The sequence below is a fragment of the Notechis scutatus genome, chromosome 2 (assembly GCF_049901735.1).
Source record: "Notechis scutatus isolate UNSWTSFEM ecotype Mainland chromosome 2, rNotScu1.2, whole genome shotgun sequence".
NCBI classification, from domain to species: Eukaryota; Metazoa; Chordata; class Lepidosauria; order Squamata; family Elapidae; genus Notechis; species Notechis scutatus.
In genome coordinates, this window is record NC_142010.1 from 27,391,001 (window position 1) to 27,408,471 (window position 17,471).

The window sequence follows — 17,471 nt, forward strand, 5'->3', positions numbered from 1 at the left end:
AACCACAGAGTCAGGCAGAGTATTCCAGACATTGACCACTCTGTTGCTGAAGTCGTATTTCCTGCAATCAAGTTTGGTGCGATTAACCTTGAGTTTGTATCTATTGTTTGCTCCTGTGTTGTTATGGTTGAAGTTGAAGTATTCATTGACTGGTACGACATTGCAATGTATGATTTTATATACTATACTTAGATCAGACCAAACACTGAGTAGTTCTAAGTTTTCTAGGTCTAGAATTTTGAGTCTGGTGGCATAAGGTATTCTGCAATGAATAGAGGAGTGGAGAATTCTTCTTGTGAAATATTTCTGGACTTTCTCAACTGTGTTAATATCAGATACATAATGTGGGTTCCAGACTGATGAACTGTATTCAAGTATTGGTCTAGCAAATGTTTTGTATGCTCCAGTTATTAGTGTAATATTACCAGAGAAAAAGCTACATAAGATTAGGTTAACAACTCTTAACACCTTTTTGGCTATGTAGTTACAGTGGGCTCTAGCACTTAGGTCATTTGATATGAGTACTCCAAGATCCTTGACAGAGTTTGGATCATCAACAAGGTCTTGACTATTCAGCCTGTATTTTATTTTCTGATATTTTTTTTGCCAATATGTAGGACAGAGCATTTATTTGTTGAGATTTGAAGTTGCCATTTTTTTGACCATTCTGATACATAGTCAAGGTCTTTTTGAAGGGTAGCGGTATTGTCTGTGGTATTGAACAGCTTTATATCATCATAAAAGAGAATGCAGTTGCTCTTGATATGATCACATAAGTCATTAATGTAGAGTATGAAAAGAATTGGTCCTAGAACGCTTGCCTTGGGGGACACCACTGTTGACAGGTACAGAATTTGATAGGACGCTCCCAATTTTGACCATTTGTTGTCTGTTTGACAGGAATGCTTCTATCCAGTTATGCAGGTGTCCAGAGATACCGTAAGATTTTAGCTTCAGGAGTAGTTTGTCGTGTACCACTGGCTTTACAGAAGTCTATGTAGATTGCGTCTATTGCTTTTCCCAGATTGAGTTGTGTAGTCCATATGTTTTTGCAGTGTAAGAGTTGCAGATTACAGGATAGTTTTTTCCTGAAACCAAATTGTTTAGTAGAGAGTAGGTTGTTTGTCTCTAAGTGGAGGATGATGGATTGGTTAATAATTGATTCCATGACTTTACAGGTGATGCAGCATAAAGAGATTGGTCTGTAATTTTCTACCAGGCTGGGATCTCCCTTTTTGAAGATGGGGATGACCGTGGCTTGTGACCATAGTTTTGGCAAGGAGCTTGTCCTGAAAGATTTTTCAAAGATTATGCTTAGAGGTTCGGCTATGGCAGTGGGTAGCTTTTTTAAGAAGTAGGCACATATTCCATCCGGTCTAATAGATAAAGATGGTTTTAGATTGTGTAGTGCTTTTTCAACATTGTCTTCTGTAAAATCGATCTGTATTAGATCATTGTAGTTGTCTGTGGTTCGACTAGGAAATACTGGGCATGATCCATTGCTGTTTACAAATACTGAGCCAAAGAATGTGTTAAAGAGGTTGGCTTTAATAGTGTCGTCATTGCAGTCTTTACCATTAGGTCCTTTCAGGTGTGGGATGGACCTTGAGTCTTTTAGTTTGTTGTTTACAAAATTGTAGAAAGCGTGGGTGGAATTGGTGCGTAGAAGGTTTTCTTCTTGTTTAATGTGATAATTGGTGCATTCAGTCTTTATCTGGTGGCATAAATTTTTGTATCTGCTTTTGAAGTTGGCAACATGACCAGATTTGTTTTTCCGCCAAAGTGATTTCTTTTTGGATTGAAGCTTCTTTATTGTTTTGGGTAATTTGTTTTTTCTGGTTTTGGGAGTTGTTAATGGTACATATAGTTTGATGACTCTTTTGACTTCAAGTAAAAATATGTTGTAATGGTAAAAATATGTTGTAATGTAATGTAATGTAATGTAATGTAATGTAATGTAATGTAATGTAATGGTAAAAATATGTTGTAATGTAATGTGGTAAAAAAATATGTTGTGCGCCATCCAACTTGCCTGCATTTGGTAAGTTGCTATTTTTCCTCCCCCCCCCCAACCATCAGTTGTTCTGCTGTGCCAGGAGATTTAGATTAGCTAGAAAGCAGGAAATTGTTGGATTTCTTGCTTTCTAGTTAATCTAAAAGCAGAGCTGAACCTTCCTTAGGACTGAAGCTTCTGTTTTTCAGTGCAGACTCAGGTAGCCAATGGCAGAAACACAGATCTCTAAGTGAAACTGTGATTCTGTGAGCAACACAATCTGCCTGCCTGTTTTGCCTGGTTTTGGGTAAAAGTTTGGAAAAAAATTATACATTTTTAATAAAAAAAAATTCAATATTTACATACATGGTGTGTTGTGAATTAATTTTATGAGTTTGCTTGCAAGCAGATTTTATGTGACAGGCTCAGGTAGCCAATGGCAGAAACATAGACCTCTAAGTGAATCTGTGATTCTGTGAGCAACTCTATCTGCCTGCCTGCTTTGCCTGCTTTTGGGTAAAAGTTGCTCTTTTTTAATAAAAAATTCAATATTTACATAAATATTTATAATATTTACATATAAACCATGCCCAGCTAGTCACATGACCACCAAAACATACCCAGTCAGCAAGCCACGCCCACCCAGTCACATGACTACCAAGCCATGCCCACAAATTAGGCCCCGCCCACAGAACCGGTTGTTAAGAAATTTGAAACCCAAATTTCTAAAATAGAACTTTGAGGAAAAGTTTCTTTCGAAGTTTATTGGTTTGGAGTTTGCTAGTGGGAACTCTGACAACGGAAAGGGGTCCCATAATTTTGGACGCTAAATTTCTCCAATTATATCTCTGTGCCTCAAGCTACAACAAGAGTTCAGGAGTTCTCAGAGGAGACATGGTACTTCTCCCTATTATTATGAACACCATGGTCATTTGCCTGTTATTTCCCTCACTCTGTCTTTCTCCAGGGACTCCGAGGATTGCCATTGACATAAACATCAGCTACAGCAGCAACATTAATACTATTTTGCATCAGAAATGCTGGGTAAATAAATGTCCCCACTGCGACAAAGGACTTGGGATAAGGCTAACAAGAGGCCAGGGGCTATGCTGGCCAATGCATTCTCATCCCTTTTAGATGCAATGCTTCATCCGGGCTCTCTCTGTATTTGGAAAACCGTTTGAAGCGTGAAGTCTTACAGTAGAGCATTTGTCTTGTTCTTGTTCTCACTCTTCTTCTAGCTTTCAAATTAAAAAGCTTTCACAATGCTAAAAGCCTAACCGGACAGGCCAAAAATGATCCTCCTGCTTCTACTGCTGCTGTTGTTGCCCAGTAAAATCTCTGGGATATTTCCAGCCAAATGCTCCTTAACGTTGGCAAGAGATGAAGTAGAGATATTGAATCACTACAGGCCAGGAGAGTTTCTCATTGGTGGGCTGATCTCAGCCACCAAAGCTTGGTTTCTACAACACAGTTTCAACACAACTCCCACAGTTAAATTTTTCTTGTAAGTCACCCTGTATGACTGTAACCTAGTTGCTTGTATCCTTACAATTTTTATTGGCTGTTTCCTAGTATGATTTGATTGCTTATTTGTATCCTATGATTATCATTAAGTGTTGCACCTTATGATTCTTGACTAATGTATCTTTTCTTTTATGTACACTGAGAGCATATGCATCAAACACAAATTCCTTGTGTGTCTAATCACACTTGGACAATAAAGAATTCTATCCATCTCTCTCTCTCTCTCTCTCTCTCTATCATCTATCATCTGTCTGTCTATCTATCTATCTCTATCTATCTATCTAACTATCTATCTATCTATCATCTATCTATTATCTATCTAACTTATCTATCTATCTATCTATCTATCATCTATTTATCTAATATCTATTATCTATATCTATTGTCTATCTATCTATTATCTATCTATTACCTATCTATCCATCCATCCATCCATCCATCCATATCTATCATATATCAGCCAAATGGAATCAGCCAAGTGGAATTGGCCACAGATTTATATATATTCATATCTATCTATCTATCTATCTATCTATCTATCTATCTATCTATCTATCTATCTATCTATCTATCTATCTATCTATCTGTGGCCAATTCCACTTGGCTGATTTCTAAAGCTGTAGCCTTCCCACACTGACTTCTTTTGAATTGTTAAAGTAAGGTGCCAAAATAGAGTTCTGGGATCTCTCTCTCGCATTTAAACATTTGTTCTCAGGTAATCTGTCTGACTCCTTGAGATATCAGTTCCTTGGGTTTTGGTCTCAACTTCCCTAGCACTACTGCAAAAATGTCTCCTCATTCTGTGTAAAGGTCCTTCCAGCAGATCTCAAGCCCTGGATCTCATTCATTGCTCTTTAGATAGTACCTGCTTTGCAGAACACTCCGAATAGACAGTGCTCGTGCATTCAAGGGTAGATAAAGTTGAAGGTCTATGGAGATTCTCAGTCATCCAGGTTATGGTGGTCCCAAAGATGCTCTTTTGTTCGTCTGTTTATTTCAAGAGGCAACTGGATAGTGGTATCTCTAGGATGAAACCCAAACATCCCCATCCTGCCAGCGGATAAAGGAAGATGCATAGTCATCCTGAACACAGATGACTGCAAGACCAAGGTGAACAATCTACTGAAGGACACTGCTATATAAGAAACTCTGACGAAAGACTCCACCAGTAGTGACAAGAAAAAGGCCATTGATTTCTTGCAACCCCTACTAAAAGGCAATGCCATCGACAAGCCACAATATTACCCTCTTTTACTCTGGGGAAGCCCCCCCATGTATATATGGGCTCCCCAAAATCCAGAACTCCATCCAGAAAGTCCAGTTGCCTCTTGAAAAAAAAAAACACCTTTGGGATAAAGTTGAACGGGACAATTGCCATCTCAATAGCTACAGGCCACTTCTGCTGACTATCGGCTGCCTGCAATTTGGCAGATCGAATCTCACCAGGCTCAAGGTTGACTCAGCCTTCCATCTTTTCTGAGGTGGGTAGAATGAGGATCCAGATTGTTATTTATTTATTTATTTATTTTATTATTTATTTATTTATTTTGCTTGTCAAGCATGTATAAGAAAAGTATAAGTATGAACATATTATATAAACGTAACATATAAACAGGTGTAAGTATATACATAATAAATGAGTACGGATAAATGGGAACAGTAGGACAGGGATGGTAGGCACGCTGGTGCGCTTATGCACGCCCCTTTACAGACCTCTTAGGAATGGGGTGAGGTCCACGCTAGACAGTTTAAGGTTAAGGTTTGGGGGGGTTGAGGATGTGACAACAGAGTCAAGATAGTGAGTTCCAGGCACTGACCACTCTGTTGCTGAAGTTGTATTTTCTGCAATTGAGTTTGGAGCAGTTTACTTTGAGTTTGTATCTATTGTTTGCCCATGTATTGAAGCTGAATTAGTAATTGACAGGTAGGACATTGTAGTAGACAATTTTGTGTACTAAGGTTAGTTGGGGGCGATAGGCTGCCTCTGTAAAACCGCTTAGAGAGGACTGTAAAAGTGGTGAAGTGGTATATGAGTCTAAGAGCTATTGCTACAGTCTCCACAGTTGACACAAAATAATGGAAGGTGGAAATTCATTCTGACGATTAAAACACTAGGAGAACATACTTTGGAACTGAAAGGGAATCTTTGTGTAGGCTGTGTTCTAGGGTGGGAGGTGGGTCTTTTTCCAAACTCTTCATCCAAAGAAGCAGTTACAAGATCATCAATTTAGAGAGAAGGTTTCTAGATGATGTACCCTGACACAGATCCAGCTTCTGTGGTTATATACAGGTATTCCTGTATTTTATTAAAAGCAGCCAGAATTATATTTGCTCAGAATTGGAAAAGCAATAAGATACCGATAGAGGGAAAAGGAATTGAGAAAATATTTGAATGTGCAGAAATGAATAGGTTAACATTGGTAATTAAAGAAAAAGAAGAAACGGAATATTATATGGGTATGGGATTTATTTTATCAATGGTTGGAAAATAAAACAAATTAAAATGGACCAGATGAATATATAGAGCAATAACAGATAACAGATAATAAGAGTTGGAAGGGACCTTGTAGGTCATCTAGTCCAACCCCCTGCCCAAGCAGGAGACCCTACGCTATTTCTGACAAATGGCAGTCCAATCTCTTCTTGAAAGTCTCAACTGATGGTGCTCCCACAACTCCCACAAGGCAAACTGTTCCATTGGTTGATTGTTCTCACTGTCAGAAAGTTTCTCCTTATTTCCAGGTTGAATCTCTCCTTGTTCAGTTTCCATCCATTACTCCTTGTCTGGCCTACAGGTGCTTTAGAAAACAGCTTGACCCCTTCCTCTCTGAGGCAGCCCCTCAAATATTGGAAGACTGCTATCATGTCTCCCCTGGACCTTCTCTTCACTAGACTAGCCAAGCCCAGTTCCTGTAACCGTTCTTCATTGTATGTTTTAGCCTCCAGTCCCCTAATCATCCTGGTTGCTCTTCAATAAGTTAAGATTGTTAAAAAAAATTAGATATATTAAATAACAGTTATAAAAAAATGTGATTGTTGTTATATTGGTAAGGAAAGTATTAACTATAATTGTTAGCACAAGACCTATGTACCCATGTTGACACACTGTTGAAATGAAAGATGGAATTATTGTAAATATAAAATTAAAAAAATTCTTTAAAAAGTAAATAAATAAAATACTAGTATTCCTTGACTTAGGACCAGGGCAGTAGCTCTTTTGAATTCTGCAGGCAGTGTTGCTGCAGTGTTGGAGGTTTTTGGTTCAATGTGTGGAGGGTGAAGGATGTGTGATGGTGTTTATTTTCATGGTCATGATGTGCACTGAAGATGGTGTTTGATTTTGTTGTATGAGGTGCAATGATGATAAAGTAAACTAACTAAACTAAACAACTGAGCCCAACATTTCTGTTGTTAACTGAGACATTTGCTAAGTGAGTTTCGCCCTCTTTTACAAACTTTTCTGACCGCAATTGTTCAGTAAATAACTGCAGTTGATAAGTGAATCTGGCTTCCCACAATGACTTTGCTTGTCAGAAGGTCGCAAAACTGGGGAATCATGTGAGCTTGGGACACAGCGACTGTCATAAGTATGAACAGTTGCCAAGCGCCTGGATTTTGATCCCGTGATCGCGGGGATGTTACAAAGGTTGCAACTGTGAGAAACGGTGATAAGTTCCTTTTTTCAGTGCCATTGTAACTGTTGTGGTTCACCAGCAGCTGGTGCAGATGGCAGGGGAATTGGACAGTGGGGAAGAACGGGGACCAGTCTTGGAGTCTGGAGAGGACTCGGATGAGGGTCCTGCATCCAAGGCAGAGATGGGGCCAGGACCATCTGGGAGTTGTGTGCTGACTCTGGAGCCTCCAGAGTCTGGCAGCAGCGAGGCAGAGGAACAAGGGGAGCCTGTTCCCAGTGCGTGCGTGCACAGAGCTGCCAGAAGGCAAGAACAGTTAAGACAAAAGGGACAACTCGGGAGTAAGGCTTGGAGGTGATTGCCCCTCCCATTAGGTATAAAAAAAGTGCAAAGGGACAGGAACCTTTGCAGGAAGCAATGTTATTTGTTCTGCTCAGATTAATCCTTTGAAGCTCTGTGTGGACTTTGTACTTCGATTGGTTCTTTTATAGTTCATTTGGCACTTTAGTTGTTGGCAGCAATTCAAAGGAGAGAAAGGTGGGTGCTTATCTCGAGGGACTGTTTGGGACTCATTACAGGCTGGGAATGAACATAATTCCCAGCATTGAAATAAAACAAGAGTTATTTTAACTAAGCGTGTTCTTAATTATGGTTTCAGGAAGCCTTGGTCAAAACAATAACTTCAAACAGTCACCAAATGAATTGTTTGTAAGTCGAGGACTGCTTGTATATGCTGAAATATCTCAGAGGCTCCTGTTTGGGCACCTTCTTAGAGCCATTTAAACAGAGCTGGAGATCTACTTTTCTTGGATACTGGTTTCCTTTGTGGCTAGTAGATCCTTATGAGAAGAAGTTGGATTATTTGCTTTGGAACTCCAGAATTCTATCAGAGTAAGAATTCAATGATTCTATGATGTGCACTGGCACCATGTTTAGCATGAAATTGATGTCTACCTTTCTTAAGATTTTAAAGAATAAAATATGGCTTCCAAAGCTGGCAGAAGAAGCAGATGGTGATTGGGCTATGTGATGTGATGATGGGTGCAGCCCAGAACTTTCAGATTCGGGATTCCCTAGTTGTACCGGTTACTATCCAAATAAAAAGGAAACAAGATTTATGTACCCAGTACCCTAAGATTGATGGTACTAAACGTAGCCATGACTCACGGTTGTGGGAAGCGTGGCAGAAGAAGAGGCAGGGGGCTTTGGGGAATTATTTTTGTTACTGAAGTCACATGTGTCAGTTTGGAGGCCAGTTTTCTTTGAGGCTTCTGGGCTGCCAACATTCAGTGCCTGGGAATTCAGGAGGGGGGGATTTCAAGGAGCAGTGGAAAATTTGTGTTATATGTGGAAATTTACCTTATACACCTGAGGATGAGCAGGACAAACTCCATGTTTGTTCTTAATCTGAACTTTTAGAGATCAGGACATTTATATAACTTGTTATTCTGCTAATGCTCAGTAAGATTGCAAAATATTATGTCCTTGGCTTGGTCTGAGACGCATAAAGGGTCTCCTTGACATTATAAAAGTTATTAATGATCTCTTGTGTAATCTTTTAAGTAGAAAACAGGATAATGTAAAAGTGGAGAAAGTTGGGGGATTTCCATGGATTTCTTATGAGATTCTCTGTAATTTCTATGTGTGCCAATCAGGAAGTGTTATGTAATCTTTTAAATGTGATAATCCTATATAAGGTTGTATTTACTGGAAGGGGTTGTCTACTTTCTCTCAAACTGTGGTCTGGGAGATCAGGGGTCGATATTGCAATATCAAATAAAGCCTGTTACGGATTCTGATTATCATAGTCTGTTGTTTTATTTTTATCATAATCTCACAATTTGCCACAACAACATTCCTTTCTCAGAAAGTCAAGGACATGTTACTCTGCACCTGGAGGGGAGTGACTGGGGATAGTCTCCAGTTGGAACCAAGTAATGGTTGGACCATGTGATGAACTATTGGGTGCAGGGGTTGGATTTTGAGTTTTCCTTGGGCTAGGGAAAACCTGGAACTTTCAGATTTCGGGTTTTTTCCAGATGTGCCAATATGACATCTCTAATAAAATGGATCTTTGGGAAGATGATATTCTCAGAATCTTTTTCTCTGGAGGTTGTTACCTGGAACATTAACAATGTGTTTCACATACATCTGCAGGAAAGGACATACAGAACATTGGAACATCCTCTCCTTCTACTTTGCTGTTCGGGAGATCAACCAGGATCCCAAGATTTTACCTAATATCACCCTGGGCTACAATATCCATGACAACTATTTCAACAAGATCAGAACATCAGATGCTTTGTTGGACCAACTTTCGACTGGACAGACCAATGTCCCAAATTATAGATGTGGAAAACATAGAAACCTCTTGGCTCTCCTTGAAGGGGCCAACTCTGACATCTCCATCCAGATTTCAACCATGCTGGGCACCTACAAAATCCCACAGGTAGGGCCTTCTGGGACTATGATCTATTTGGACTTCTTTCTCTTTTCTTTCCATTGTGATAGAGCAATTTGATGGTCAAACTGTATATTGATGTACTAACTTTCCAGTCTAGAGTAGAAGCCTATGTTGGCTCCTTGAAAAATGAATATTCATCAGAATCTAATGGAAAGATCTGCCATCTCTGAGAAAAGCAAACAAAGCAAGCAAAAAATATTATCAGCTTAACCAAAGAACCATGAGCTTCTCCTAAGGATCCTCTTTGATAGAGCTGACAATTTATTATTATTTTGATTTTCCATTAAAGATGGCACCACCAATGGCAGCCTCAGTGAAATGCTCTCTAGTTGTATCTTATGATTAATGATTGTAACTATGATTTATGACCTTCTGACCTATCACTTCGTTGTTGTATGTGTATACACTGAGAGCTTATGCACTGGAGATAAATTCCTTGTGTGTCCAATCACACTTGGCCAGTAAAGAATTCTATTCTGTTCCATTCTGTTCTGTTCCATTCTGTTCTGTTCCATTTCACTCCACTCCACTCCACTCCTTTCCTTTCCTTTCCTTTCCTTTCCTTTCCTTTCCTTTCCTTTCCTTTCCTTTCCATTCCATTCCATTCCATTCCATTCCATTCCATTCCATTCCGTAGTGGGATGCAACTGGTTTAACAACCAGTTTGGTGAGCATGCATGCAGCAGTGTTCAAAAACAGTGAGCAGTGCCCATTTTAAGCAGTGCCCATTTTAAGCTTAAAAACTTACCTACTATGTCAGCGCTGGTCAGTAAAACAGCTGACACGCGGCAATTCGCTGTGCCACACAAACCAGCTGAGCTAAAAAACAGGGAAATATAGGACAGGAAAGGGCAGGAGCAGGTGGGCAGGGCCAACTGCTCACTGGAACTACCAGTTCTCCAGAACCAGTGCAAATCGGTAGAATCCCACCACTGATTCTACTCTACTCTACTCTACTCTACTCTACTCTACTCTACTCTACTCTACTCTTTATTATTTTGGCGTTCCACTTGCTGAAACATTAACTTTTTTCTTTCTGTTTCAGATCAGCTACACTTTTGTTTCACAAGTTTTCAGTGATAAAACACTCTTCCCCTTTTTCTACCACATGGTCCCAAAAGAAGAAGCACACTATCCAGGGATTGTCAAACTGCTTCTGCATCTCAGGTGGACTTTGGTAGGGCTCCTTGCTCCAGATACCAACACCGGAGAGAGAGCCATGAAGACTCTGCGTCCAATGCTTCTCAAGAGCGGCATTTGTGTTGTTATAGAACAAAGTTTTTCTGAGGAAGCCAGCTATATGGTCATTGAGGCTGCTCTGTTCCAGAGATGGAGTCAAGTGAATGCCTTTGTTTACTGTGCTGAGATGAGCTCCTTCCTTCAAGGATTATATCTGGTTCACAAAACAGCTGAAAGCTTGATCCAGCCCATCATTGGCAAAGTCTTGATCATCACAGCCTTGTGGGATGTCTCATTGCCACTGCTCAATAACGAACTATCTTTCCAGTACTTCCACGGGCTTTTCTCTTTCCTGATCCAGTCCCACGACAGAATGAATTTTGGTTTTGAGGTCCCTTATTTTGCTATTAAGCGATTTGTGAGTCGGGCGTTCAATTGTAATTATACAAAATGGCCCCTCTCCGTGAAAGAATGGAAAAGATGCGTGGAGAAAGAGCAAGTGGACACTCTGACTGAAGAGGAGATTGAAACAATCTTGTCTATAGACAGGTTCTACATTCATGATACTATCTGGGCTGTTGCCCGTTCTTTAGATGCTGCCTATTCATCCAGATTCAAAAAGATGGAGGTGAAGCATGGGAACAGAAGAGGAGTTCCAACATTGGAACCATGGCAGGTATTTTCCCTCTTGTACCTAGAATCCATTATCCAATTCCTTCTTGACAGCCATTTTGAAAACTTAGTCCATCTTTTGACTGTCTGTCAACTAAAAAGATATTCCTTTTTATGTTTTTAGCTGCCAGAAAAAGAGAGTGGGGGGAAACAGTGCATTCCTTAAGTGCCTAGTTAATCGCCCTGGCAACCCAAAGTTGTCAGAGCGCAACAATATTACTGGAGAGCATGATTGATGACTCTTGACTATGGATTTGTCCCATTGGAGAATATACATCCAGGCGGTGGGGGGAATACCAAGGTCAAGGGGGAAATGAATGATCCAAGTTACCCAAGAGCTTGCTTTTCCTGAGACTATCGTCTGTGAACTGTCCTTAAATTTTAGTATTGGCTACATCCAGCTAACACCAACATGGCCACTCCTAATAAATCAATTTTATTTTCTCTGAGAGATGTGGCTAGAAACTTATGATTTGAATGGGGATGGATTTGTTACAGTCCTGACACACTCTCTCTCTTACTGCTATCACTGTTTTTACTGTCACCCTTTCCTATTTACTGTTGCTCCCTTGCAAAATTTTTATCTTTATTGGACCCTGGAAGAGCTTGCAACAGGTAGCAAAAAGCTACAAATTAAGGTCAAATATATTTTTTATTAGATCTATATCGTAGCTTTCGTTCAGACAGTCAAGCCTTACAGTGGACACACTGTAATTTTCTTGAAGCTCAGAAATGATGTCAGCCATTTGAGACAGATTATAAATGCTAATGTTAGGTATATTTTATGATTATAGCAATAGAAATCTGAACATATTCCTTCTCTTTCTTTATCTTCATGAGAAATAGGGAAACTCGGGTTTTTTATTTTATTTATACATTTTTCTTTAACATACATAAGTATTCAATATGCTGTGTATTGTCTGGGTCATTTTACCTACGCATAATAACAAGATTCTTTACTTGTACTGTATATAATAATATTCTTCCCACTTCTAATTTCTACATTTATTATCAAACCATTGGTAAAACAAATCCCAAGTTTAAAAAAAATCTGTATTTTCTTTGCCCTTTATCTTTAATGTTAAACTATCCCTTTCCACACATGCTAATATTTTTTAAATTATATTTTCATCTGAAGGAGTTTCCTCATTTTTCCAATGTTGTGCAAATACAATTCTCGCTGCTTCAAAACATGTAATATTAAATATACATTCCCTTTACTGTATTTTTCTGGCAAAATACTTTGGGAGACTCAAATTTGAGATGCTTTCTCAGGTTACACTTCTGGCCCAGACTCAAATTGCTTTTATCTGAATATCATCTTGGCTGCGTCTCTTTCTCTTTCTTCTTCAAGATTATTCTTACTGCCCATTACAGGTGGCCTTGCCTTTTGTCCCAACTTCTCAATTTTGCCTACAAAATTTGACTTCATAGTGATTGTCCATCTAACTTCTTACAGCATTGACCCTGTTTCATTTCTACATTAGGCAAAGTTGGCTAGGCGGAACCATATATTTTCGATATTTGATATATGCGTCCTCTTTATATATTTCTTACATATATATGTCTTGAATGTGTCTTCAGATTAACTGGCAAGCACGTGTATGCATTTCAATTCTAAATAATACCTTTTAAAAGATATTTTACTGTAAAATGAAGATTTTATATTAGCTTCATTTAGTATATTGGGGTTATTTATGTATAAATGCCACTGACATTTTTTTGTTTTTAAAGCAATTTATAGACAAAGAGAGATAAGATTTTTGTTTGTTTGATACAACTTACTTATGGCATATCTTTTGAAATGAAATTATTATTTTTTATTTGATTTGATTTGTCAATCGCTTACAAGATAATAGCTATAAGTATAAACATGTATAAAAATGATATTTATAAAATTATAAAAAGTATCAAAATTATTATAAGATGTCTGAAGCAGGAAATGGTAGATGGATCTCTTCACCTCATGGTAAGGCTATTATAGTTAAACTGGGGACAACGGTGATTTTCATAATGCTCCCAAATGTGCAATATTCAGTAATCAGGCTCAATTTATGAAAGCCAATGTTGTGCTTTCAGGCTGTGGGATTTAACAGCAAAACAATGTACAGGTAGTGTTGTGGCCCCGATTCCCGAGCCTATGCTGTCAGAGGAAGAGGACCTGGAAGATGAGGGGGAGGAACTGGCAATGCCTTCCTCCCCAGGACCTTCCTCCCTGACAATGCCTTCCTCCCTGGTAATGCCTCAGATTCCATCAGGCAACCAAGAGGAACAGCGTGAGATGAATCAGGAGGAAGACATGTCGGAGCAGCCCCTGACAGGGAGTGAAGAGGAGGAGTCTTGGCTCGACCCCAAGCAGCGTCGTAGGGAGAAATGTGAGCAGCAATGTAGGAGGCGTGGGAGGGTCAGAGAGTGAGCTGAGTCACTGAGCCACACCCCACAGGGGATAAAAGTGGGTGTGCTTTCTCCTTAAACTTTGTACGGGACAACGTTTAACTTACTTTAGACTTTATTCGTGACTATGTTGGAAGAACGATTGTTTTGTGGACTGCCTTGTGCTTTGTGAAGTAAAAGACCCATTTCCCTCTGTGTGAGTAAGACTTTGATTTACAATTGCTGCCAGCTCAGACTTGGCAGGCAGGACATAGTGGGATGCCAAGAATGTTATCAGTTACAGAGGATTTGCTCTGCGAAGTTCGAGCCAGCTTGCCTGTCTGTGTTTGTGTGTGTGTATAATCCCTTACCTTTTGGGGGAAAGGGAAGGGGAGACAGAATAGGTGGTCCTTGAGTTATGACTGCAACTGAGTCTGAAATGTATCTTGTGAAGTGAAAAAATTGTTTGTCCCCATTTACAGCTTTTCTTGCCAGTTTCATTCATTTTGTTAAGTGAATCAAGGCATTTTTAAAAATTAGTAACGTGGTTATAAGGCGAATCTGGCTCTCCTCATTGGTTTTGCTGATCAGAAAGGGATTGCATGACCATGGGACTCTGCAGCCCAGGGGTAAGATTCTACCAGTTTGGACCGGTTCGGTAGAACCGGTTGTTACGATTCTGCACAGTTCGAAGAACCGGCAAATCGTGCTCCTGATTGGCTCCTCCCCTCTACACCCTCCCCTCCCTGCCCCTCCCAGTCAGTCCTTATCATGTATACACAACATCGCACGCAGACTGCACTATCCCCCGCCAGCCCCACCCAGTCACTCCTTATGGCATTTCTTTTTTTTCCTCCTGACAATCAGCTGTTCTGATGATTAGCTGGGCCGGGATCCCCTTGCTGTCTTACTGCTTCACCCAGGAGGCTTCCTTGAGGCCCAGGGGCAAATATATGGAGCACGGGGTGGTGGTGCACTGCAATAAAAAAGACATGCCCACCCAGTCACAGGGCCACTCCCATCTAGCCACTCCCACCTAGCCATGCCCACAGAACCAGTAGTAAAAATATTTGCATCCCACCCCTGCTGCAGCTGTCATAAATATGAAGCAGTTGCCAATCAGCTGAATTTTGATCACATGACCCTGGGGATGCTGCAATGGTTTGTAAGTCTGAAAAACGTTCATAAGTCACTTTTTGTTCTGACCCAAACCCTTTTCCAATAAGACAAACAATAACCAAAGGGAACAGAAACCTTTTAATGATTCTTACGAATCCTTGGTTAAAAGGCTGCTGCAAACTAATTAACTTTGATAAGCACAAACCTTGCCAAAACTGTATGAGACTGCCAAGAATCACATAAATATTTCACAACACAAGAGTCTTCAAATACCAACTTAAGATACTGTAATGTCCACGAGGCTGAGTTTCAAAATGTTTTTGCTTCCTGCAAAAAACATTTGCTTCACAGCTGCCTTTTATCTTCTTGAAGGAGGGGCCATTACCTTGCAGCCTTACTCCCAAGTCGCCTGTGCTGTTGCAGCTGCTCTTTCCTGCGAGCAATCCTGTGTGCACACGCACTTGGCAAAGGCTCCTCAGGAAACTCCTCATTGCTTCTGCCAGCCCCCACAATCTCTGAAGCAGCCCACTCCCTAATGGTCCTGGCCCCTCATCTGAGTCCTCGCTCTCCTCAGCCGTCCGCACCTGCTGCCAGCTAACCCCAACACTTTTTCTGTGCCATTGTCACTTTGAATGGTCACATTAAATATATTAATATGTCTGGCAGATGCCTAGAATAATCCCTGAACTGTAAAAGATGCGATTATGAAATGTGCGGCTGAGATAAGAAATGTTACTTCGTGTTTTCTACAGGCTGCAGTTTTCTCTTCCACTTTAGCTTCATCTGCTCCTTCAGAGCTCCAAGTTTCACAATTCTTCCATGGAAGGGGTACGTTTGGATGAGAAGGGAGTCCTAACAGCCGACTTTGACATAATTAATTGGGTCGTCCTCTCCAACGAGACCATGACCATGGTCAAATTTGCAACGCTGGAAAGCCAAGGAGCTGAAAACTTCAAATTTACTATTAGCCAGGATGGGATTGAGGAATTGAATTGGCGTAACAAGGTAGGGACATTTAATTTCTTCGTTTCACTGTGTGCTGGTCTGTGAAGAATATTGGTAGATCTTCCAAGCAGCTGTTTTCATTATTAGTCAGGGTCAAATAAGTGCACTCTTTTCAATAAGATAGACGGCATTTTTTTAAGCTCCGCTTCTCGGGCCAGCAAAGAAATAACGCAGCATAAGCAGGAGTGGGATTCAAAAATCCCAGCAACTGGTTCACTTCCCAGTTGCTGGGTGGGCGTGGCCTACCAGAACTTCTGGTTCAGCCATTTTTCGCCTTCACCAGGGTCTGGAGCAAAAAGTTTAACAACCGGTTCTGTGGGCATGGCTTATGTGGTGGGCGTGGCTTGGTGGTCATGTGACTGGGTGGACATGGCTTGGTGGTCATGTTATTGGCTGGGTGTGGCCAACTCAATATCACTCACATCAAGGCACGCATCTCCTCGCCTGGCCTCTCATTATTGTGGGGATGCTGCAACAGTCGTAAGTGTGAAAAATGGTCATAAGTCACTTTTTTCAGTGCCATTGTAACTTTGAATGGTCACTCCACACAAGCAAAGTACCAGCAAAGGAGGGGAAAATAACTCCAGAGAAGTTCCTGAGACAGGAAGTCTAGTCCTGCCAAGAATGTAATAAGGGTTAACGGGGAGGCAGTTTCTGTAAGCAACACCAGAATGTTTCCTTCCTGCCTTCCTTACAGGATTGGGCCAGTAATTTCTTCTAACAACCGGTTCTCCAAACTGCTTAGAATGTTAACAACCGGTTCTAGCGAATAGGTGCAAACTGGTAGAATCCCACCCCTGGTCTGGAGGCTTCCCTTAGGCCTCCGGGAGGGCAAAAATGGCCTCCCCTGGCCTCTGGAAGCTGGAAACAGACCCATTTCCAGCCTTCCAGAATTTCCAGTTCGGCCCATTTTTCACGCTCCCGGAGCCTCATCACTGACCCTGCACTTACCTGCATCCAAAATGGGCTGTGTGGAGACTCCGAGGACGGGAGGGACAGGGAGGGGCGGGCAGGGCCAGCTGGTTGGTTCAACTAGTGGTTCGGTGAACCAGATGTGAATTTAATATCTGGTTCGCCCAAACCAGTCCAAACCGGTAGAACTCCATCCCTGAGCATGAAAGACTTTTATGCAGCATAAAATTATTCACAAAATCCCCATTTGGTGATCCTGGTGCAAGAGAGATTTTTTTTTATCCTTTCCACTTTTGAATCTGTTTTTCCTAGTAGGACTACCAGATTCTATAACAGATTTTGTCCCCTAGGCCATCTGTCTGGTAAACTTGCCAGATTTATTTTTCTCGCCATGTACATGTAAGTATCTGAACTAGACTATGTTTTTTTTCTGTGTCATATAATATATGTGGGTATATGCATATTTATTTATTTATTTTGTCATGGTGGGGTGGCCTAGAGGTGGAGAACTCACCTCACAATCAGGAGGCTGTGAGTTCAATCCTAGGTAGAGACAGATATTTGTCTCTCTGGGCACAATGTATCTCAGAGGTAG

General features: G+C 40.7%; 2 protein-coding genes across 3 annotated transcripts in view; both read left to right on the forward strand.

The window, feature by feature from the left end:
* Nucleotides 1-9,286: 9,286 nt before the first annotated feature.
* LOC148131959 (vomeronasal type-2 receptor 26-like) lies at nucleotides 9,287-11,872 on the forward strand. The gene is made up of 4 exons (XM_087954163.1): nucleotides 9,287-9,601; nucleotides 10,662-11,213; nucleotides 11,408-11,471; nucleotides 11,853-11,872. Exons 1-4 carry the CDS (start codon nucleotides 9,287-9,289, stop codon nucleotides 11,870-11,872), a joined length of 951 nt encoding a protein of 316 aa, XP_087810289.1.
* Nucleotides 11,873-13,790: 1,918 nt separating this feature from the next.
* The window catches only part of LOC148131960 (vomeronasal type-2 receptor 26-like), a 55,371-nt gene continuing 51,690 nt past the window's right edge, over nucleotides 13,791-17,471 (forward strand). Inside the window, exons 1-2 of one of the 2 annotated variants that reach the window (XM_087953895.1) lie at nucleotides 13,791-14,057; nucleotides 15,712-15,964. In XM_087953895.1, coding sequence (XP_087810021.1) covers nucleotides 15,779-15,964 — 186 coding nt within the window. In that variant the 5' untranslated portion in view covers nucleotides 13,791-14,057; nucleotides 15,712-15,778. The remainder of the gene's footprint in view (nucleotides 14,058-15,711; nucleotides 15,965-17,471) is intronic. The other variant, XM_087953896.1, reaches the window with a different exon arrangement.

Coding starts and splice junctions, on each gene's coding strand:
- LOC148131959 (XM_087954163.1), top strand. CDS start 9,287: ATGTGTTTCACATACATCTGCAGGAAAGGACATACAGAACATTGGAAC. Junction 11,214..11,407: donor ATTTTGCTATTAAGCGATTT/GTGAGTCGGGCG, acceptor CTATTCATCCAG/ATTCAAAAAGATGGAGGTGA. Junction 11,472..11,852: donor CAACATTGGAACCATGGCAG/GTATTTTCCCTC, acceptor CTTAAATTTTAG/TATTGGCTACATCCAGCTAA.